The sequence below is a fragment of the Fukomys damarensis genome, unplaced genomic scaffold (genome assembly GCF_012274545.1).
Source record: "Fukomys damarensis isolate Sample0158 unplaced genomic scaffold, DMR_v1.0_HiC HiC_scaffold_13, whole genome shotgun sequence".
NCBI lineage: Eukaryota > Metazoa > Chordata > Mammalia > Rodentia > Bathyergidae > Fukomys > Fukomys damarensis.
In genome coordinates, this window is record NW_022900925.1 from 15,732,594 (window position 1) to 15,757,203 (window position 24,610).

Genomic DNA, 24,610 nt, shown 5'->3' on the forward strand with positions numbered 1-24,610 from the left:
GAGACAGGGTCTCACTATGTAGTTGAAACTGACTTGGAACTCACGATGTAGCCCAGGCTGGTCTCGAACTCACAGCAATCCTCCTGCCTCAGCCTCCCAAGTGCTGGGATTAAAGGCATGTGCCACCACGCCCAGCAAGACCTTAATTTTAAGCACTCCAAATAACCAATCTTTTTCCTTTTACTCTCCTCCCATTTATAGAATTTTTCCCTAATCCCAGATTATAAAGATATTACTTTCTGTTACCTTCCAGAAATTTATTGTCTAATCTTTTGCTTTCATAATCCATCTGGAATTGATTTTTTAAAAAACTGAGATATAATTCATGTTCTACACAATTTACCCTTTCAACATGTATGATTCAGTATTTTCAAAAATTTACTCACGAAGTTATCTAGTTCTAGAATACTTCATCACCCCACAAAGAAATCCTGTATAGGTTGGGGATTTAGCTCAGTGGTTCCACTGCCTGCCTCATAAGCGCAAGGTCCTGAGTTCAATCCCCGGTACAAAAAAAACAAAACATAACAAAAGAAATCCCATACCCACCAGGAGTCAGTCCCTTAGCTTTTACCAATCACTAATTTACTTTCTGTTTTATGGTTCTGCCTATATTGGACATTTCCTATAAATGAAGTATTTATGCCTGGCCTCTTTCATTTAATGTACTGTTTTCATTTATATTGTAGCATAAATGAGTCCTTCCTCACCACCCGCTTCTCTCTCCCTCTTTCTCACTGCTCACCACCACCCACCTTTCCTTCTTGTGCTGCTGGGGATTGAACCTAGGGCCTTTGCATTGAGTTACATAGCCACACATACCCCCTTTTCTTGAATTTTGAGACAGGTCCCACTAAGTCACTAAGTTGTTCAGTCTGGGCTGGAAATTGCCCTAGCCTCCTGAGAACTGTGGCCAGATTATAGGCATGTGCTACTAAAAATTTCATTTAGAGGACGGGGGTTTAGCTCAGCGGTTCGGTGGCCTGCTTTGCAAAGGACCTGAGTTCAATCCCCGGTACCCCCCGCAAAAAAAATTGCATTTAAATTTTTCATTTCTAGAGTGCATGTTGCTGATATATGGAAATACATTTTAATACTGACCCTGTGAAATTTATATTCGAATAGTTTTTCTGGAGCTTCTTTTAGATATCATTATTATTATTTTTGGTACCAGGGATCGAACTTGGGGCCCTTGTGCTTGCACGGCAGGTGGCGGAACCACTGAGCTAAATCCCTGGCCCTTTTAGATATTATTATCCACAGTCATATTCTTTTTTTTTTTCTTTCTTTTTTGGTACCAGGGATCGAACTCGGGTCCTTGTGCTTGTGAGGCAGGTGGTGGAAACACTGAACTAAATCCCTGGCCCTTTTAGATATTATTATCCACAGTCATATTCTCTAACTTTCTTTTTTTCTTTTTTTTTGGTACCACGGATCGAACTCGGGTCCTTGTGCTTGTGAGGCAGGTGGTGGAACCACTAAGCTAAACCCCCAGCCCCAGTCATTTTCTCTATGAAAAATGATGCCTCGCTTCTTTATAATCTGTACACTTTTATTTTTTATTATTTTTTTTCTGTATACTTTCATTTAAGAGTTTTTATTTTATTTTTTACTTTTCCTAGTAGGAGGACTTCAAGGTCAATATAGGATAGATAGTATCCTATATATATATCCTATAGTCAATATAGGTGATAGTAGATACACTTGTCTTGTTTGTAATCTTGAGAGAAACTTTCAATGTCTGCCACTAAGTGTGATTTTACTGTAATTTTCTCCCTTAATTAGTTCATTTATTTCACACATTTGTTCAGTGCTGGGAAGTCCTCCCACCCCGACAACTGTAAACTCCTCCTGCTGGGCAGGCCTTCTGGTTGTGTGGGGCACAATGGAAGGACCTTTTGAGATAGGAGAGGTGTGGACTCTCAGTGGGAAGGATGGCCTCAGGAAAATCAAGATGGCTCAGAGCTCAATGAGACAGAAAAAATGAGTGTGTGGGTGGATAAGAAATTCAGAAGACTATTTATTTATTGATACCAAGGATAGACCTCGGGACTCTGCACTTGTGAGGCGGTAGTGGCACTACTAAGCTAAATCCACAGCCCATATATATATTTTTAATCTAAAAGAGTAAAATTAATTTAAAAGCAGATTGGAAATTGATACTGTACAATCCAAATTATTTCCACAATGTTCAAATGACAGCCAAATCTAAAGATATAGCTTATTAGAGCGGGGAGTGGTGGCGCACGCCTATAATCCCAGCACTTGGGAGGCTGAGGCAGGAGGATCGCTGTGAGTTCAAAACCAGCCTGGGCTACATAGTGAGTTCCAGGTCAGTCTCAACTACATAGTGAGACCCTATCTCAAAAAAACAAACAAACAAAAAGATATAGCTTATTTATATAAAGGGACCCAAATAGCCAGGCATGGTGGCAACAAGCCTGTAATCCCAGCAGTCAGAAGGCTGAGGCAGGAGAATCACCATGAGTTTGAGGTCAGCCTGGATGAGTTCAAGGCTAGGCTGAACTACACAGTGAGTGAGACCTTTCTGGAAAAAAAAAAAAAAAAAAAATTGGGCCAGGAATTTAGCTCAGTGGTTCCGCTGCCTGCCTCGTAAGTGCAAGGTCCTGAATTCGATCCCTGGTATCAAAAAACAACAAACAACCTGAAAAATAAAAATAAATAAAAAATAATGGGACCCAAAATGTAAAGAATTTACTTATATTTACTATCTTATAAAATGGCCAATATTTCATCATACCAAAGGTTATCAATATGAATTATAACATACTATTGTAGTTGCCCATCAGTTCTCACTTATATCTTTGTCTTGACAGGAGACTAAGAATTAGTAAAATGAAGGGGAATGCTCATTTGACTATTATGAGTATGTACTTACTAAATTTATAAGGGACACAGCAGTGCAAAATATAAAGGTACTAATACATGTTGTGCCTTTGTTAGTCTAAGGAGGCACAGAAGGATTTAAAAAAATTAAGATCTCAAGCTTGATGAAGCAATAAAATCAAACCAGTAAAAGATACAAATAATGGGGTCATAGTATAGAACCATACTTCTGTATCTTGTAAACTAATGTGTTTACCCTAACCTTGCCTCAACCAAGGTCATGTAAATTAATAACTTACATGTATTCAGTGCTTTGTTCATATCTATTACTGGAAGCCATTTGATCCTTACAACAACTCTGTGAGGTAGGCAGGGCAAGAGTTCTTATCTATCCCCCACTTCACAGACGAGGAAACTGTTATAGAGGTAAAGGAAATTGCTTCACATCAGTGACAAAGCCAGGACAAACCAGCTCGCCTGCACTTGGATCCATCTGTTTTTTACTAGGTCACCCCCTCACACTGTGAACAGTCTTTTAATTACTGAAGAATCTTGGGAAGAGATTACCATGTACACTCCTACCACTATGCAGATTAATGATTTATCTGCTCTGTTTTCTATGGCACAGAAAAGGAGTCAGGGTACCAGGAAGCAGGTGGTCAAAGTAGATTTCTATCAGTTTAGGAAATATATCCTTTTGTAATCAGTTCCTAGGTTTAGATATTTGAAAGCTGCCTCTGAAGCAATTTCTTAAAGCTCTAGTTGAAAAGTACCAGTTGAGCTGGGCGTGGCGGCACACGACTGTAATCCCAGCACTTGGGAGGCTGAGGAAGGAGGACCGCTGTGAGTTCGAGAGCAGCTTGGGCTACATAGTGAGTTCCAGGTCAGTCTCAACTATATAGTGAGACCCTGTCTCAAAAATCCAAAAAAAAAAAAAAAGAAAAGTATCAGTTGCTTCTTCCTTCAATCACCAAGTGTCTGTACCAACAGCATCCCTGCACAGCTCACTGGTAGTGTCTTGCTGGGCACTGGCCTCCTCACTTATACTGTAGCAATCAGCCTGGCCAGTTTCTCTTCCTCCTAAAGTTTTCATACCAATGTTTTCTGTTTTCTGCCAACTCTGCTACAATAGTTCCAGCCACCGACTGCCTTCTACTTGACCACCTTCGAGGGGAATCATTGGCCACAGGACTATTCCCAAAACCAACTCTACAAGAGGAGAGTGAAGGCCTTGATGTGGAGGATGTACCAGGACAGTTTTGGCTGGTGCTGATGGAGGGACAGGGCTCACCCAATACAACCAGTCTAGGAATGGGACTGCTCTGACAGGGACCAACTGTACCTCTGAAAAACATGTGGGAACTGGGGGTCCCTCAGGAGTACCCTGTACCCAAAGATTCATCCCAGGAGTCCTTGAGGTCACTGGTTCCTCGTGTCTGGTTACTGATTCTCAGCTGACAGTCCTCATTTGATTCCTTAACTGTTTTCCAGGTAGGCTGATGATTAGTTGCCTGAGTCCTTTTTGCTTTTAGAATGCTTGTTGCCTCTTCCTCTGGATGTCAGAGGCCACTAAGTTCTGATCACATTGCTTGGCCTAAGTAGCAGTCTCCATTAAGTTGTCTGGGTCAGTCACTACCTGAGTTCGGAGAACCCAACGAGTCATTAAATGGACAGTGTGATGGGTCACCCATACTTACGGCATGGGCAACACAGGCCTTTAAATAGAATGCTTTCAGAACATTGAGCTTGGAGCAGCACTGATGATTGTTGTGGCAGAAGCCTGCCTGATAGACATCTGCATTATGCTGAACAGTCTGAATTGAATATACTCTTGCCTTACCACGAATGGAGAGAAGGGTTTTTGTCTCCTGTCTGCACCGCTAGATGCACCACTTTTGGCAGCGACCATAATGGGCTGGGAAGGAAGACTACTGAAGCAAGCTTCTGGACAGCAGGGTGCAAATCTGAAGGTGTAGGGAGGCTCTGTGTGCTCTCAGGCTATTTCCAGGAGCCAGCTGATTGTTCTCTCTCAGGACTAATTGCTGAGAAGCCAGGTCAAAGGGCTGCATTTTTGGATTCTGCCAAGGATCTGGTTTACTTTCCTGACTGTATTCGAAATATTTCTTTTTCTTCTTCCACTTTGTTTTGCTGCCAGTCCAACCACCTCTTCATTTTCTGAGGAGGTAGCAACAGCCGGGGAAACTCTATTCCCTACATCATTTGCAACAACACCAGCCTGCCCATCCTTATAGATGGCCACACATACTGACATGTAGCCCAGGTGGGTGTCAATGGCTACTGGGATGTGGCAGGGACTGTGGTGGCAATAACAAGGGACTCCTCAGTGCTAAAGCTACCATTGAACAGTCCCATTAGACACTTAGAAGCCAGAAGGCTCTTAAGAAAGAAATGTTGTACAAAAGAGAGAAAGCTCTACTACCTGATGAATAGATACACTCAAGAGAGGAGGAGGAAGTTCAGCTGTTCAGATAAGATGTGTAGTTAGAAAATGTGGAAGGAAGGTGCTGGGGTTGTAGCTCCTGCTGAGGTGCTTGCCTAGTGTACATGAGACCCTGAGTTCCAGACCCAACACCTCAAAAATTCAAAATTAGAAGCTAGTTTAATTTCAGGTAGCAAGGAATTTTGTATCAATTCCCAGGATAAAAATCTTATTTTGGATTACGAATGAGTGGATTTATGTGAGGATGGTACACTATTTATTTTTAAACTTTGTCACTATGGAGAAGACCCCAAAAGCTCCACCAAAAGACTTCTAGATTTAATAACCAAATTCAGTACTGTAGCTGGATATAAAGTCAACACTAAAAAATTAATAGCCTTCCTGTACGTGAGTAACAAACTCATTGAGAGGGAAATCAAGGACATAACACCTTTCACAATAGCATCCGAAAAAATGAAATACCTAGGAATTAGTCTAATGAAGGAAGTAAAATACCTCTACATTGAAAACTACAATACTCTGAAAAAAGACATTAGAAAATAGAAAGATATCCCTTGTTCTTGGATAGGAAGAACCAAAATAGTGAAAATGGCCATACTCACAAAGTTGTTACACAGATTTAATGTAATCCTGATAATCTTGATCAAAATTCTAATGGCCTATCTCACAGAACCAGAAAAAATAATCCAAAAATTCATTTGGAACCAGAAAAGACCTAGAATAACAAAGGTAAGGCAGGGGGTATCACAATCCCTGACTTGAAATCATACTACAGAGCTACTGTGATCAAAACGGCATGGAACTGGAAAAAACAAAACAAAACAAAAAACAAAAAAACAGGCCGAGGATCAACAAAACAAATTGCAGAGACAACTCCAGACTTAGTCAGCCACTTTATCTTTCACAAAGGAGCCAAACACCTTCATTTGAAGAAAGATAGCCTCTTTAATAAATAGTGACATAAAAACTGGCTTTCCACATGCCAAAGATTGAAACTAGACCCTTATCTTTCACCATGTACTAAACTAAAATCAAAATGGATCAAATATTAAAATAGAAACACTAAATATGCTGGAAAATAGAATAGGTAAAACTGTTGAAGACACTGGTGGAGGCAAAGACTTTATGAAAAAAACCCTGATTGCACAGGAACTATTACAAAGAATCAACAACTGGGATCTCATCTTCCTAAAAGCTTTTGCACGGCAAGACAAACCACCAAAAGAGTGAAGAGACAATCCACAGTCTGGGAAAAAATTTTTGCCAGCTATTCCTTAGACAAAGGACTACTATCTAGAATATATAAAGAACTTAAAAAAAAAAAAAAAAAATCAAGGGCCAGGGGTTTAGCTCAGTGGTGCTGCTGCCTGCTTTGCAAGCACAAGGTCCCAAGTTTTATCCTCAGTACCCCCACCCCAAAATCAGACCTTCCAAATTTAAAGACCCAGTCCAAAAATGGGCATCTGAAATGAACAGACACTACTCAGAGGAAGAAGTAGAAACAGTAAATAAATATATGAAAAAATGTTCAACATCACTGGTCATTTGAGAGATGCTAATTAAAACAACACTGAGATTCCATCTCACTCCAGAAAGAATGGCTGCTATCAAGAAATCAACAAATAACAAATGCTGGAGGGGCTGTGGGGAAAAAGAAACCCTTCCCATTATTGGTGGGAGTGTAGACTTGTGCAACCACTGTGGAAATCATTGTGGAGATTTCTCAAAAACTAAAACTAGAGGTTCCATTGGACCCAGCTATTTCTCTTTTTGGTGTCTTCCCTAAAGAATTAAAGCATTATACCACAGCAATATGTGCACACTCATATTTATAGCAACACAGCTTGTAATAGCTAAATCTTGGCAACAGCCCAGATGTCCATCAACCAACAAATGGTTAAAGAAGATTTGGGTTTTTTTACACAATGGAGTATTGCTCTGCCATAAAGGATGAGGTTGCGACATTTATAGTTAAATAGATGCACCTTGAGACCATACTGTTAAGTGAAATAAATTGGACACACATGTTTAAATATCTCATTGTTAAGCTGGTGTGAAAAACTGAAAGTGGAAATAAGGACTAAAATGTATAATAGATATTAGGAAATGAGAATATTCAAATGGGAAAGGGAACAAAGGAGGGGGGAAGGGAGAAAGGAAGGAAGGGCTAAGGAAAAAAGCAAAACCAGAAGGAAAAAAATGGAAACAAAGCTTTTGCATACAGGAAGGGGAGGAGGGCTTGGGGGGTTATGGGAAAAAAAGAAGAGGCAGGATATATCTATCATGTACAGGTGCAAATCCCCTATGAAGAATGTTATCATTATGTATATCTAAAATGTACCAATACATGTTGTGCTAAAAAAAACTGTCACGATGGAGACTTCAAACACATGAATTAGACAGAATGGTATTATAAACCCTCTTTTAACCAATATTCAGCTTCAGCCACCCAAATCATTCTGTTATTTTTTTTTTTTCCTCTCTGCCACTAATCCCCTGACACTCAACATGGTTTGCGGGGGGTCTGGTTCCCATTCCTACACCCAGGAACATCTGGCAATGTCTGGAGACACTTCTCACTGCCACACCTGACAGAGTATCACTGGTATCTAGCAGGTAAAAATTATGTATGGTACTTATCATGAATCACAACAAAAGATTCTCTGGCTCAAAATATCAGTGCAGAGGCTGAGAAATCCTGCTATAATTACTGCCTATCACAACTCAATTTTTTTGAGGTAAAATGTAGATATTTTGAAACATATAATTTTAACTGTATAATTCTGACAAATGTATATAACACATAATCCATACCCTCTCATAAGATTTTGTACATACCCTTTATTAAATTCATAAATTCCTTTCTCTATTTCTATTTTAGAAAGGTTTGAATTTTCTTAAATGAGTATTAAATTTTATCCATCCATTTTTTAGGACTGCTTAAAATCACCCTGCCTCTTTTTTTCTCACCGAGTTTATTGGTACGTTTTAGGTGTACAGTACAGTTACATTCATCATTGGGATCTTGTACCTTTACATGACAGGTCTTGGTTCTTATTTTTTCCCCTTATCCCCGCCCTCCCTTCACCCCCTCTCACCCTGCCTCTTTTAAGGGATTTACCTAAAAAGACTGTACCTGAAAATAATCATTCTTTTTCATTTTTCCAACTGCCATGATGTATATACTACCTGATTCCCTTTTCCTTTTCCATAGTGTTTATGCTAAAATCTAAAATTTGCTTCAAACATTTTTTGTTTTTTTCAGATGGCCAGGGATTTAGCTCAGTGGCACAGTGCCTGCCTTGCAAGCACAAGGTCCTGAGTTTGCTCCCTAGTACAAAAAAAAAAAAAAAAAAAAAAAAATTCAAATGGTCAAAATATGACATATACATACAGCAAAATACTATTCAGCCTTAAATAGGAAGGAATTTCTGATGTATGGTATGTGGGTAAACCATGAAGGCATTATACTAAGTGAAACAAGCCAGACACAAAAGGACAAACACTGGCATTCCACTTATATAAGGCATTTATGAGACCGAGGAGACAAATCGGACTTCCCCTTCCCTTGGGCCAGATGGAGGGGGCGTGGTTTGACCCACAGCTGTCCTACCTCTCCCCTTGCTTCCCTTAGCTCTCCCTTGGTTCCCAGATGATGGACTGGCACAAGTTGCCTTCCCTGCCATTCGCATGCTGTCGCCTCTTTGAAGAAACTGGAGGAAACCACCCCTAACATGGCAGAGATCAGGGAGGGATCTGGGCTCAAACTCCCCAGGCCCCAACAAGTTGGTCCTCTTGAAGATTCCCTGGTTTTGGCCTTGTCATTTTCAGTGGAGATATGACAGCTGTCCATCAAACAGCTTGGTATCTCCCCAGGTTTCTTTGAACCCTAGCCATGACAACACCCACCTAGACCAATTTGGACCAGTCATAGGCCTGTAGCTGCTATATAAGCTGCAGACTGGTCACATTTCTCAGAGGGTTCCCTCTGGTGTCCTGACCCCACTATGCTGTTACACAGGCCATATTTGAATAAAGCTTTACTCTGGTGGTCCTGTAAATCTGCTTTGATTTCTCAAGTAATGTGGGCTTGAAAGTCCTGCAAAACTACCCTGGATTCTTATCCTGCATGTGGCTAGAGTGGTCACTTTGAAAGAACAATAAACACTAGGGCTATTAGTCCTAAAGAGCTTCAGAGCTAGGAATGTAGTTCAGTGGCACAGCGCCTGCCTGGCAAGCACGAGGCCCCAAGTTCAATTTGTGGTACCAAAAAAAAAAAAAAAAAAAAAAAAGCCAAAAAAAAGAACCAACTGGCAGAGTTGATCAAGGGCATCCAGTGCAAGCTGGGGTCAAATGACAGTGGCCAGCATAAACCAGTGTCAAATGCTGGCAGTCAGTACTGGCAGAGATTAGCACCCATAAGAGTTGACCAATGGCATATGACACAATTTGGTGTCAGATGGTGGTGGCCACTAGTGGCCAAGACAGCAACTGGCAAAGTTGACTGACAGTATCTGGCACAATTGAGAGTTGAATAGCAGTGATTAAGACTAGCCACTGGCAGTCAACTAAAGGCATCCAGAACAAGTTGGCATTGGATGCTGGTGGCAGAACTAGGTCTTGGCACAATTTATCATCAAATGGCAGTATGTGGCAGCTGCTGTGACTGGCAATCAGTAAAGTTGACTGACATATCTGGCACAATTTGGCAATGAGTAGCAGGGCTGGTAGTGGCCAAGATCAGCCAACTGGCAAAGTCAACTGATAGTGTCTGGTACAAGCCAGCATCATATGGCAGCGGCACAGAACAGCAACTGGCAAAGTTGACCAACAAACATCATCTGGCACAAGCTGGCACTGAATAATGGCAGCTAGAAGCAGCACACACTAGCACCTGGCAGTAAACAGAGGATGCCCGACACAAGCCAGCGTCAAATGATGGCAGTCAGCCGCAGCAGAGACCAGAAAAACAGATGAGATTGACAATACCAAGCACTAACTGGGGTGGTAGCAGGGCTGCTAGCACTGCTGAGTCATGATTTCTATCTGCGTGAACGAAAGAACTCTCAGTTGATTGGTGACAGCTATAGTAGTCAAATTCAGACACACCAAAAGTAGAACTTACTTGATAGGGACTGTCGGGGGAGGGAGTGGGGAAGTGCTGTTGCACAGGTACAAAGGTTCAGTTTGGAAAGATGAAATTGGTCTGGATGTGTGATGATGACTGCACAAGAATGTGAATATACTTAATGCTACTGAGCAACGACTTAAAAAGAGTTAAAATGATAAATTTCCTGTATGTCTTTTTTACCATAATTTTAATACAAAGTCAATTATAGTATGTAAAGATAATATAAAAGAAACTAACTGTACAGACATGAAATATTTTGCTCCAAGGATCTAAGACTCCACAATGTGATAAAACTTGAAGAGGTTTATATAACACCGGGTTTGGTGCTCTTGTTTCAACAGGAGGAAACTTAGCCTCTCGCAGGGTGGCAGTTTGTGACAATTAACAGCACAGTAAGGACTGGACTCTTCCTATACTATGCCATGCTGCTTTCTGTACTGTGATTTTGGTGAATGGATTCTTTTTCTTCTGTGTGCTCAGTTATAGATGACCATGGCTGTAAGACTAATTTATGACCCTGTAAATCCCTCCAGGTTCTCTGAAAATCACAGACTATCAAGAAGCATTGCAGAACTGGTATAGTTCAATTCCACGTGCCCTTGCAACTGCTCAAAAGGACTCTGGGGCCCAAAGACAAACGATTCACTTTATATAATAATCAAGATGAGAATAAAAAGCAGAAAAGCATGCCCTTTCCCGTTTCTGGCATTAGTATTGAAGCATAACCTAAATTTAGGATCTAGCAACTCTGTGGCAAAGCAGATGCAGCTGAGGTTAGGCTAAATCTTAGCTTTGAGTTCCCCAGTTTTTGTTAAAGCTTGGATTATAGCCACTCCATGACTTGAGGCAGAACTGTTTTAGACCATAAGTATCTCTTTGTTAACTTCTTCATTTTGATGATCCTGCTGGTGGCTAAACAGGCCTCTGGTTACTTGATGGCTTGGGTTTCAAAGTGCAGATACTCAAGGTAAGCACGGACACAGCCAAACTTGAACTTCTCTGGGAATCCTTCAAGGGCCACATGGCTCCACAGTCTCATCTGTCCTCTCTCCCATGCCAGGGCTATGGAAATATACCTTCCCTGTGGCCCACTCATACTTGCTAACATAAAACTCTAGTGCCAGAAGATGGTTTTCTCATTTACATCTCAAAGTAGAAGTGAGTCCTGCCCAAATGGATATTTTTCTGCAATCACTGGCTTTGGATCTGAGATGATTAGTCAAGTATTTTTTTAAAATCAGCTGGGTGTGGTGGAGCATTCCTGTAATCCCAGCTACTCATGAGGCTGAGGCGGGAAGATGTCAGGTTTGAGCAACTTGGCCAGACTATCTCAAAATTAAAAAAAATAAAAAGGGCTAGGGATATAGGTCAGCTCTTCCCTGGGTCAAATCCCTGTTGCTGAGAAGGAAAAAGAAGAGAGAGAAGAGGAGAAGGAGTAGGAGCAGGAGGAAGAGGAAAAAGTCTGAGGAAAATAGATATGACATTTGATTTATGTAATAACATGAACATATCACAATTTAGACAGTAAATCAGTTCACAAATCTACAAACTCCTGAAAACATGTACACTGTGAGCCCACTTTAAGTTCCAGTGGCTTGTGTAAGTCTGTAGATAGAAATCTAGTAATTGAAAACCCTAAAGCTTCTCCTAGATACACAGATCTTAATCGCTGCACATCCTCCCTGATCACACACAGAAGAATAATATGACCAGAATGAATCCTTGGTAGAGTTGTGCTAATAAAGTGAAGACAGCGTGTTAGGACATTATTCTGCTGCTGGTGGAGAGAATGAGTTCTGTGCTTATGACATGCAAGCATCAGGAATTTAAAAACGCTGAACTGCTGTAGTCAGGCTCCGCCAGTGTCTGAATCTGTACCTCCCAGGAAGTTTTCCGAGATAACACTTTTGACTCCAACTAAAGCTGGTTAGCCAGACAGCCCACAGCAAGCACTAACTAGATGATTCTATGCAGGCTGTGTGCAGAAGAGGTATTAGGAAAGATGGGCAATGAAAACAGAGACAAGGTCATGTCCCTGGTCTTAGGAAGCTTAAAATTACTGAGCTGACATTTAGTGATGGCTGACCATGTGCCAATCCTCACACCTACTTTGTTAGGTGGTACTGATCACCTTTTTGTATAAATGAAAGGACCCAAGTGCTGCGAGGTTAAGTAACATGGCTAACGACAGACAATTGCTATGTTGCAGATGCAAGATTCACCTATGACCTTTGTGATTCCAGAGCTCATAAGCTAGGAAGACCACTGGCTAACAAAAAAGGGATAAAACTACTCATCAGAGTCAAGAGATCTTGCTATTCCCAGACAACACACATCTGATTTAGAGTTATCACAAGAGAGCACGATATGCTCTGGCACATGTTAACTTGCCATCTTACTGGGGCACACCTGAGACCAGCACAGCTGAGGGGCTGGTGTGAGGAAAACATCACTAACTTGTGAGAGATAAGCTGCAACCACGTGGGCTCACTGGATGGCAGGGCAGGATTTGTGGAAATGTCTTATAAAGGGTATGTGGAAATGAATGATAAAAATCTTACATGTTTTCTAAGTATTGACAGGTAAAGGCCTAGAGAGGATTCCTTTTAATGAATATAAGAATCACTTCAATTAGCATATTAATTGTCTACATTTAACTGATGTTTTCAAAGAATATTATTGCTTTTCTTTTCAAAATAGCTTAAATTGCTCCTTTAATTCAAATCACTCATCTTGAAGATAGTGTCAATGGTAGTAACTGAAAAGTGACTGTGCTGTAGCCTAGAACTCAGGTCATCAGTAATGAGGTGATGTAAACTAAACAGAGGCCTTGTGAAGCTTAGAATGCAAGTGAGCAGAGGGGAGCCAACTGGGAAGTTTCTTGGGGGAGGTGATAAGAGTCGCTCAGTACCATATAAGCCTTTCTCTCCCCACCTTTTGGCAGTACTGAGGATTAAAACCCTGGGTACTCTTCCACTAAACTTCATCCTCAGCCCTTTAAATTTCTTAGTTTGAGACAGGGTCTCAGGAGGTTGCCTTGGCTCAGCTGGACGGTGCAATACTCCTGACTCAGCCTCTCAAGTTGCTGGGCTTACAGGTATGCACCTCCATGCTAAGCTTATATTCTTTATTCTTTTTTTTTTTTTTTTTTTACCCTTGCACCAGGCAGCAGAACAACTGAGCCAAATCCCTGGCCCTAAGCTGCTTATGTTCTTAAGTGGTCTCTGCCCCAGCCACTGTGGCTCCAAAATAGTTAAAATCTCTGCTGCTTCCTTTTCCTGCCCTTTCAGCACCAGCCCTTGAAGAAACCTTTTTGGACCACTACCCCTTCGTGCATCTAGGACATTTTTTCCTATAACCTTGTTTCATAGTCTTAGCATACTTATCTGAAATTGAAATTATCTTCTAAGGGAACTGCTAACTTGCATCTGTCTCTTTCTACCAGAATGTGAGTATTCCAAAGGAGAAACTTTCCATCCTGATGACTGTGTGCACTAGAACTATGAACGGTACTCAGTAGATGCTTAACAGATTATAAAAAATAAGTGGATGGATGAATGAATCAAGAAACTCACCAGGTCATTATTCTGTCTCCAACCAGGGGATATCAAATATTTTATTTTTCCAGGTCTTCCCTAGGACATGACAAAAGCTATAAGGCAAAGACCCAATATGAATTCCATCTCACCTGTTCTGCTCCCACCATACTGATCGGCTTGCACTTGAAGAGGTGGGTGATGAATTTGGGAATGAAAGAGCTGTGGATATAAGAAAAATTACACTCATTGGTTCTCCAGAATAGAACTACAGAATTTTTTTAAAAGGTGTCATTCATCTTCAATGAAGAGACACTTCTCAGATGAAGAAGTAGAAACAGTAAATAAATATGAAAAAATGTTCAGCATCACTGGTCATTTGAGAGATGCAAATTAAAACAATGCTGAGATTACACCTCACTCTAGAAAGAATGGCTATCATCAAGACATTAGCCAATAACAGATGCTGCAGGGGCTGTGGGGAAAAAGGATCCCTGCTCCACTGCTGGTGGGAGTGTAGACTGGTGCAACCACTGTGGAAATCAGTGTGGAAATTCCACAAAAAAACTAAAATTGGATCCAAGGATTTAGCTCAGTGGTGCCGCCACCTGCCTTGCAAGAGCAAGATCCTCCTGAGTTTGATTTCTGGTACCAAAAACAAATAAACAAACAAATAAAAAAACTAAAATTGGAGGTTCTATTTGATCTAGTTATTCCCCTTCTTGGTATCTTCTCAAAAGAATTAAAAGCATCATAGCATTGCAATATATGTACACTCATGTTTATAGCGGCACAGTTTGTAATAGATAAATCTTAGATTAGCTCAAATGTCCATCAGCCAACAAATGGATAAAGAAGATACGGATTTTATTTTATTTTTTTGGTACCAGGGATTGAACTCAGGATGACCTTGCACTTGTGGGGTAGGTGGAAGAAGATATGGATTTTTTTTTTTTTGGTACCGGGGATTGAACTTGGGTCCTTGCTCTTGCAAGGCAGGCCACTGAACTGCTGAGCTAAATCCCCAGCCCAAGATACAGATTTTTTTATACAATGGAGTACTACTCTGCAATAAAAGGATAAACAAGACATATATAGCTAAATAGGTGCACCTTGAGACCATACTGTTAAGTGAAATAAATAGGACACAATGTTTAAATGTTTCATTTCACTGGTGTGAGAAACTGAAAGGGTAAAGACCAAAATGTATAACAGATATTGGGAAATGGGAAGAAAATGTTCAAAAGGGTAGGGGAACAAGGGAAGAGGGAGAGGGGAAGGAAGGAAGGGAAAAGAAAAAAACAGAATAGAAGGGGAAAAAATAGAAATAAAGCTTTTGTAGATAAAGTGGGGAAGAGAGGTTGAAGGAGGGGAGGGGATTGGGAAAAAAGAATCAAGATATATCACGTACAGGTACAAATTCCTTATGATGAATTTTATCATTATGTATATCTAAAAATGTATCAATAAAATTAATTAAAAAATAGAGGCACCATTCCCTTCCCTAAGAAAACAGAATTGAGATAGACACTTGTGCCACCAACCAACATCTAGTACCTTCTTTTCCTTTCGACCAAAGTGCTGGTTTTGTTCAGGCATACTATATACATGGCCTAAGTATGCTGGGGAAAAGGTGAGCCCACCCTAAAGTACACAGGTGAATTTTAACCAGTCTCAGTCAGTCTGAACATGGCATTTCCTAGGTTATTCTTATTGTTCCTGAGAGGGACACATGATCTAAAATGGCCCAATCAGCTGGAGAAAAGGACTTCACTGTAAGGGTACAGTGGGAGCCCCTCTTCTTCCTTAGTACATTGTTGTATTTGTGCTTCATCTTTTTTTTTTCTTCTTTTTTTTGGTACTGGGATCAAACTCAGGAACTTGTGCTGGTGAGGCAGGTATGGCGGGGCACTGTTGCATCTGGATGTATCCTCTATAGCTGCCATCCTACCACCAGTTTAAGGATGCTCCGAAGACAGCAGAATAAACAACCTACATCTTAATGACATCAATGAACTCTCAAATCAACCTCAATTACTTTCAGATCTGTCCTGTCTCTGGACTTGCAGTTATATAAAATAATAAGAATTAAAGAAACCTACCTGCCATTTAAGTCAGTTTTAGTCAGGGCTTCCTTCTATTATTAGTAACTGAAAACACCTTACTAGATGTGAGAGTGAAATATACATGAAGAAGTTATGGGGCCTTAAATGCAGAAACAGGAAATAATTGCTATAGGAATAACTGTCAGATCAGGAAATAAAATACATTCCAAAGTATTTTGAAAATACTCTTTAAACTTGCTGAGGACTGAGGGTCAATTTATACTAGGTGGGCTTGATGATGCTGATTTAGTGGAAGGGAGAGTGAAATGATAATAGGTTAGGAGAGCTCTTTAGGAAAAACTAGAGGCCTGAGTCAAGAAAGCCAGGCTATACAGAGGTGGAACTGAAGGTGTGGAAAGTAGATATGCCCATAGCCAAGGCAAGATCCAGAGTGACTTGACCAGGAAGTGTCATGGAGCCTGGGCAAAAGCTGGATCTGTAGATTTAGGTAAAGGCTGGCCACCAACTCTTTCCTCAGTCTTCTGAAGCTGCACCTGGGCTTGTGCTCTCCTTCTTTTCAATCCTTCATCTTTTTCTGAGCTCTTGTGCTCATTCTAGTCGTAAACAACTTACAAGACATCTTATTGGAATGGCCACCAGCACCTCAGATCCAGCCCATCCCAGACTCGGCCCTCCCCTGGCCACCAGGCTCAGGGTACTGGATCTCATCTACTCAGTCACCAAGCCAGGAACCTGAGACTGTGCCTCACCTCAAGCCCAACATCCAATCAGTTACCAAGTCTTCCCCTCAACTCCTTCTCTGCCCTTCTGATCATCCTTCCCAACTGCTCTCCATGCCTTCAGCTCTAATCATTCTAATCCACCTGCTGCCAAATGGATTTATTTCAAATGCAAATATGACCAAGTTCCTCCCCTCATTAAAACTCTTATAATGGCTGCAAAGAAGATGTTCTTTGAATTGTTTTTCCCCCAAGACAGGGTCTTGTGTGTTGCCCAGGCCAGACTTAAATTTCTAGGCTTAAGCGATCCTCTGCCTCAACTCCTGAGCAGTTGGGCCTAGAGGCCCCACACCTGCTTATTTTCTTTATTCTGGATTCTCTGTCTTCAGACTTAGCAGTGATAATCCCCGAGATTCTATGCTTCAACCTTGTTGAGCTGCTTTCAGATTCCATGATTCTGGAGGTTCTGTAGTTTTGGAGCTGGGCATGGTGGTGACACATACCTATAGCTCCAGCTACTTGGGAGGCTGAACAAGATGAGACCCCCATTTTAAAAAAAAAGTTCTGTTGTCTGCTAATGTCTCCATGCTTTTGCTTCCACTGTTCCTTCTGCCTGGACTACTCCTTCCTAGGGGCTTGGGAGCCAGTCCTCACACATCTCACAGACCCTGCTCAGATATCTCTTCGATGGAGCTTTTCCTCAGTTACTTTCACCATATTCTCATGGAGTCCCCAGGCCTCTCACATCTAACTTAATTTATTTTTTCTTAGTTGCTTATGTCCTATTCCTTCACTTGACTGTTAAGCAAATTAAATTTGGGTATGGGTCTGCTAAGCACATCACTTGACCCTGTGTGTGGAATGTAGGAGATGCTGAAATGAATGCATTTCAATAAATAGTTAATTTTTTGGTACCAGGAATCAAACTCTGGACCTCGTGCTTGTGAGGCAGGTAGCGACACCACTGAGCTCAATCCCTGGTCCAATAGTTAATATTTTAATAATGGTAGTGGCTGCCACTTTTTGACTGTCAGATTGGTACCAGCACTTTACCTGGAAATTTACCTGTAACTTCCTATTTTGCCCTCCTAACCACTATTAAGTGATTTGTCTTACTATCTCCATTACTGAATAGAGGGGAGTCAGCTTAGTGGATGAGGGTAGTTGCTTGTAGTTCAAATTGCAGTTCCAGGGCCAGGGATTTAGCTCAGTGGTTCCACCACCTGCCTGGCAAGCATAAGGACCCATGTTCGATCCCTGGTACCAAAAAAAAAAAAAAAAAAAAAAAAAAAAAAAAAAAAAAAAGAAGAAAAAAAAATTTCTTATAAACTGCAGTTCCAACCAGGGTGTGACCTTGATGTTTAAACAGGAAAGGCTACTGTCCCTACAGACATCAAATGGAGGCAAAGGAGCCATGGGTAGATTTGCATGGGTGGGGCAGGAGGTTACAGAAAAGGAATTTGAAGTCCAGAGATCAGATCTAGGGGCAGGCCTGCTGACTGAGAGGCAGAGTGAACAAAGGACCATTTGTAAAAGAATCCTCAGAGCTGAAAACCAGAGCCAGACAAGTAATGTGAGGCTGAGTTAATAATTCCAACTAGACACATAGTTTGTAGTCCAAGGTACTTAATTCACATTACAGTAACCTGTGGTTGTGCCCTTGAACTGGCTCTGTGCACTAGTCTACACGGGATAGGCCAGGGAACCACAGGGACCAGAGTCATGTCTCTGAGGCACAGTTCTCAGCAATGTGGTAGGTAAATGCTATGGGCGTCTCTGGGTCATTAGGATGGTAATGGTGTTGCCCTTGGTTGGGGAAGGGTCTCCTCACAACCCCCACCTCTCAAGTTATTGGAATGAGGCTGAGATTTTACAAGAATGAGAGGGTTTGGGCTGGAGATTTAGCTCAGTGGTTCTGCCTGCCTCGCAAGTGCAAGGTCCTGAGTTCGATCCCTGGTACAAAAAACCCAACCAAACAAACAAACAAAAATGAGGGTACGACTGACTAAAGCCGAAATACTTTCTAGATCATAGTTTGAACTTTTCCAGATGTGAGCAGGCATCCGATTCCCAGTTCAGTCAATATGAGCTTAGTAATAAAATTAAAGGGCTCTGAGAGAATGTGTGGCTAATACTCACACAAGCTAAGCGATGGCTTCCTTATTTACTCTAAGGTGAGTTCAATCAGATCCCTGGGTAACCAGAATGGAGAGTTTTAGTCACAGCAAATTTTTACAGAGACATTTCTACCAGCATTTATGTGGAATGTCACTATGTGATTTATTGACAATGCTTTTAATACACATTAATGAGCACTCAGAGAGTGAAGGGAATGTCAGCTCCTGGTCCACCTGCCACACTGCAGACATTAATGCCTCCTTGGAGAGTCCACTCTATCCTTTCCTGACAAGGTAGAATGAAAGCTAACTCTACAGGCCACTCTGTAATAGTTGCACCTTAGGAATTTATTAGTGTCAGAGAGCAAAAGTTCTAATTGAATACAAAATGGGAGAGATTTGGAGAAGACAGAAATTTGGTCTTGAATCACCCTGGGACCTGGATGAGAATAACCCAAATACAGTAGCTTGGACATGGCTGACTTTCCCAAAGCTCTTCTCTGAGAAGTTTGCCAAAATACTTGTTTGATAATTGGCCAGGAGAAGCATTGGCTTTCTACATTGCCTGGTCTCATGAGAAACAGTGCTATCACCAGATGTTGATTTGCAAAGGACCAAACTATTTCCTTGCTTCAAAACTCAAGCCAGAAATGGACACACATGAGGATGTGACAGAAGACATGTATATAGTTCAGTGTTTCTTCCATCTACCTTGGCAATGAAGCTGACAGGCTCTTCCCAACTCCTAGTACCTTCTCCGGACCCAGGAATATCTACAAGTGGACAAACTCTAGCAGCTACATTAATAAATATTATGGAGGGCCAGGGATTTAGCTCAGTGGTTCTGCTGCCTGCCTCGCAAGTGCAAGGACCCGAGTTTGATCTCCGGTACCAAAAAAAAAAAGAAGAAGGAAGAGAGGAGTCTTAAAAGAGCCATAAGTTTGATGACTCCTATCCTTAAAAAGTTTATAATCTAGTCAGAGAGATAAAATGTACACACAAATTCCCTGAAAAATAATTTTAATTATCCAAACGTGGGCAGAGGGTCGTTATACGTATATATTTTCAAACAATAGGAAACCCTGGCTCATTTTTGTTAGCCTTGATGTGGTTTATGATTATATCGCTACTACATATATATGACCTTAAATAGAAGATTTAGCTTTAGTATTATAGCCCTTCAGGAGTCAGGTTAATATTAGTTTGCCTATAGGCACCAGAATGAGCCCCAGCTGGGTGGTAGGAACCCCTGAATTGTGAGCATGGCAGGTGGTGAATATGGCATTAAAATAACTCTGTTGAAAAATAAAATAAAATAACTTTGGTGAATCTTTAGCCATTAGGGAAATGTAAATCAAAACTACACTGAAATTCTACCTCACCCTGGTCAGAATGGCTATCATCAAGAATAAAGAAAAATGACAAATGCTGGTAAGGATGAGAAGGAAGGTTTCTCTACTGCTGGTAGGAATGTAAATTAGTATAGCCACTATGGAAATCAGTGTAGAAGTTCCTGAAGAAACTAAAAACAGAGCTACCATATGACTCTGCTATACCATTCCTTGGTATAATCGAAAGGAATTAAAGTCAACATACTATAGAGTATCTGTATGCGCATGTTTATTGCGGCATAATTCACAAGTTATGGAACTGGCTGAGGTGCCCATTGAGAGAGGAACAGATGCAAAAAAAATAATAATAAAGAGATGAACAGATAAACCATGATCTATATACACAGTTAAATATTATTCAGCCATCAAAATCAAAATTATGTTATTTGTAGAAAAATGGCTAGAACTAGAAATCATCATGGTAAGCAATATTCTCCAGCCTCAGAAAGACAAGTTTTTACATTGTCCCTAATATGTGTGATTTTTAACAGCAACAAAAAAATAAGATGGGGGCCAGGGATTTAGCTCAGTAGCACCACACCTGCCTAGCAAGTGCAAGATCCTGAGTTTGATTCCTGGTACAGGAGGGAGGGGGAAAAGATGTAAAAGTAAAGGGGAGACTATTTTTTTGTTTGTTTTTTTTTGAGACAGGGTCTTACTATGTAGTTGAGACTGACCTGGAACTCACTATGTAGCCCAGGCTGGTCTCGAACTCACAGCAATCCTTCCGCGTTAGCCTGCTGGGATTATAGGCGTGAGCCACCACAACCGGCAAAGGGAGACTATTATTAGATAAGAGGAAGGGAATAAAGGGGAAGAAAAATAGGGAATATGGGGAAGGATAAGGGGGATGGATATTATCAAAATATGTTAATGAATATATGAAAATACCACATTGAAACCCAAAATTTTGTAAAATTAATATGTACTAATAAAAGTTAAAAAAAAAGCCACCACTGAGCATGATACCATAATGGCAGAGACACGTCATTATGGATTTGTCCAGACCCACAGAATGTACAGCATCAACAGTGAATACAGACTTTGGGTGATAATATGCCTGTTTGGGTTTATCAATTACAACAAATGTACAACTCTGGTGGGCGTGTTAATGCTGGAGGAGTCTGTGCAAGTGGGGTCAGGAAGTACATGGGAAATCTCTGTACCTTATGCTCAGTTATTCTGTGACACTAAAACTGCTCTAAAACATAAAGTTTATTTAAAAATTAAAAACAACTCAATGATGAGAATGCTCCAGAACTTACTTTGCAAATTTAATGCAGAACTGAGTAAAGTATTTCCGTGTGGAAGCCAGGTTGTCACGGATGATGGGGACATTCTGCTTAATGTGAAGAATGACAGAGGTGACATAGGGGCTCTGGTCACCGACATGCTCCACATTCTGCCACTGCATCTGAAATAGAAATAGGACAGGAACAGGCTTTAGACCCTTCACAGGGGAACCTGTTGCCTGTTACTGGGTAAGGAAAAGGGCGGAATGGAAATTAGGTCACTGATTGGCAGGAGTTGTTCCCTTTTGCTTTGAGGAATTTCTCTTATCCATTCTGTAACATAGAGGCTCATCATGAATAAAAACAAGCATGCCCACCTTTGACTTAAGGGAGAAGTAGAACACAGGCACCTCTTTTTCCTATGGGTCCCCATCATCCTTCTAAGAGCCTCTCTTTCCCATCTAAGTTGCTGTCTTGTAATGGGACCCTCACTAGGTTGATGAATGAGGATTTTATTCTGTCAACTGTTCTACCAGTGAGAGTGTGGGACCACAGGGAGGGACATCTATTTCCAAGGAGATAGAGCCTGGGAGATCAGAGAGGTGGCCAGGCTAAATGCAGTGATATCTAGAAGAGGATTAATTTATACCTCCTCACAAGCAAATTTGGAATTAAGAAAGAAATTTTAGGACATATGAGATTTGCTTCAAAATACTGTGGGGATGGGGGAAGGGAATGGGGATGCAAATCAAATATGATTAGTAAGGCTGGGTGATGGGTACATGGGTTCACTATGCTGTTTTCTCTGCTTTTGGATATACTTTAAATTTTCTGCAATAAAAACATTTTATTTATTTTTTGTTTTTTTGAGACAGGGTCTTGCTATGTAGTCCAGCCAGCCTGGCCCTTAACTTATTATAGAGCCCAAACTGGCCTTGAAATCACAGTGATCCTCCTGTCTCAGCCTCCCTGAGTGCTGTGTTGGGATCATGGGTGTGCATCACCACTCCCAGCAACATTTTAACTTTTTGTTTGTTTGAACTGGGAATCAAACTTGGGACCTTGCACTTGCAAGGCAGGTAGTGGAACCACTGAGCTAAATCCCAGCCCCAGCATTTAAAAAAAGTATGCAGAGCAAGGTGCTGTTGTGCACACCTATAATCCCAGCATTCTGGGAGACTGAGACAGGATTGCAAATTCAAGACCAGCATGGGCAATTTAGTGAGACCTTGTTTCAAAAAAAAAGACTAGGGTGTACCTCACTGTGAAGGTGCTGAGTCTAACACCCAGTATAGTAAAAACAACAACAAAATGTGTGAGCGCAGAAAAGAATCTCAAGGTTCTAAAACCTTGGGAGTTTGATGAAATTTCAATAAAGGGAAAGGAAAGAGGATCTCCAGAAAACAGGAGGAGCTGATTGGAAAGTAAGATAGCAACAAGGGGAACAGGGCAGAGAGAGGAACAGGGACTATAGAGGTGAGAAGCTCAGGGGAGACAGATGCCACAAGACTGATAAATCTCAGGCCATGAACAAAAATAAGCTCGTGCTCTGACATCCTGAGGAGACTTAGAGGACATACTCTGGAAAACAGAAGGAAGCCCCATGTGTATAAGGGGGGACAGGGGCAGCATGGGTTCCTAGCCTGGTTGGCAGGGAACGGGCACCCAGATCCTGACAAGAGTGGGGCTGCGCTGGAGGAGAACTGCTGAGTCAGCCTCTCAGAACAGGGCTAAACAGATCCCAAGCCAAACACAAACCATAGACTGCTCATAGGAGGTCAGTGGTTTTTGGGGCTTGCTGTCTTTGGCAAGAAAACACTATTTTTATAGAGCTTTTAGGGAAAAGAAAAATTCAATACTGAGACAACTTGTTTAAAAGAATCACATTGTATGTGGACGATTCTCCAGCCCTGGGAAGCTAAAAGGACTGTTTTGTCTTAATGCTTCTTCAAATCAGCAGATGTTTGGATTCTAGAAATTATAGGTATGTGTGAGCACAAAACCTTAGAAAAGCAGGAAGGTACCTTCATCTTCACTATATAGATAAAAAAACAAGGCCCAGAGTTGAATGCAGTGGCACATGCCTGTAATGTCAGCTACTTAGGAGGCTGATGCAAAGTTTGAGGCCAGCTTGGGCAATTTAGCAAGGGACAGTCAAAATTTAAAATATACATAAAAAGGTGGGGAATGCGTTTTAGTGGTAGAGTGATTGCCCAAGGTCCTGGGTTCAATCCTTACTACTACAAAAAAAGAGAGAGAGAGGAAAAAGAAAACAAGGCTCTCAGCATATAAAGAAGCTAATACAAAGTTTCATAACCAGGCTCCAGGGGAAAAAAATTTTAATGGGGGTCTCATTATACTGTTCAAACTGTTCTCCAAATCCTGGGCTCAAGCAATCCTCCCATCTCAATCTCTCAGGTAGCTGGGACTGCAGATGTGCGGCACTGTACCCAGCAAGAAAAGGAAAATCTACTGGAAAAAAGGAGAAACAATGGAGAAGTAGTAGAAAGCAAATTGACTTTTATTCAAATGTTTCAGTTATGTGTAATGTTTTCCTTTTTATCTTTTACCTTATTAGAGAGGCTCTTCTTCCATCAGATTTTAAAGATCTGACCCTTCCACACAAGATGAGCATCCTAGGGAATTTTCAATGAGCTCACAGAGTGAGGCCCAAACTGACAGGAGCTGTTACTATATTTTACCTTCTCACCTCCAGCTCTGCAGCAAGACATTGAGCAGAATGCAAGTGAACTGGGCAGGGCCCAGTGCTCCCACCTCCAGTCAACATGAAGCTCTCCATGGAAATTATTGTTGCTTTCCAAGCTGGTAGCACTGTATATTTTAAAATCCCAAAACAGGTTGTAAATAATTATCTACATAGGGACAGGGGATTTAGCTCAGTGGTTCTGCCACCTGCCTCGCAAGTTCAATGACCCAAATTCTATCCCCCCTCACCAAAAACAAAAAACAGCAGCCGGGTGTGGTGGTGCACACCTGTAATCCCAGCACTTGGTAGGCTGAGGCAGGAGGATCGCTGTGAGTTTGAGACCAGCCAGGGCTACCTAGTGGGTTCCAGGTCAGTCTCAACTACATAGTGAGGCGCTGTCTCA

At 41.3% G+C, this 24,610-nt stretch overlaps 1 protein-coding gene and 1 pseudogene across 4 annotated transcripts in view; both read right to left on the bottom strand.

Moving 5' to 3' along the window:
• Vps53 (VPS53 subunit of GARP complex) overlaps positions 1-24,610 on the bottom strand; it is a 171,487-nt gene that overhangs the window by 10,136 nt on the left and 136,741 nt on the right. For all 4 annotated transcript variants that reach the window (XM_033762863.1, XM_033762861.1, XM_010642173.3 and 1 more), the window contains 2 exons: positions 21,534-21,682; positions 14,128-14,197 (listed from right to left, as the gene is read on the bottom strand). In XM_033762863.1, coding sequence (XP_033618754.1) covers positions 14,128-14,197; positions 21,534-21,682 — 219 coding nt within the window. The remainder of the gene's footprint in view (positions 1-14,127; positions 14,198-21,533; positions 21,683-24,610) is intronic.
• Positions 3,797-8,483, bottom strand: LOC117285839 (annotated as a pseudogene).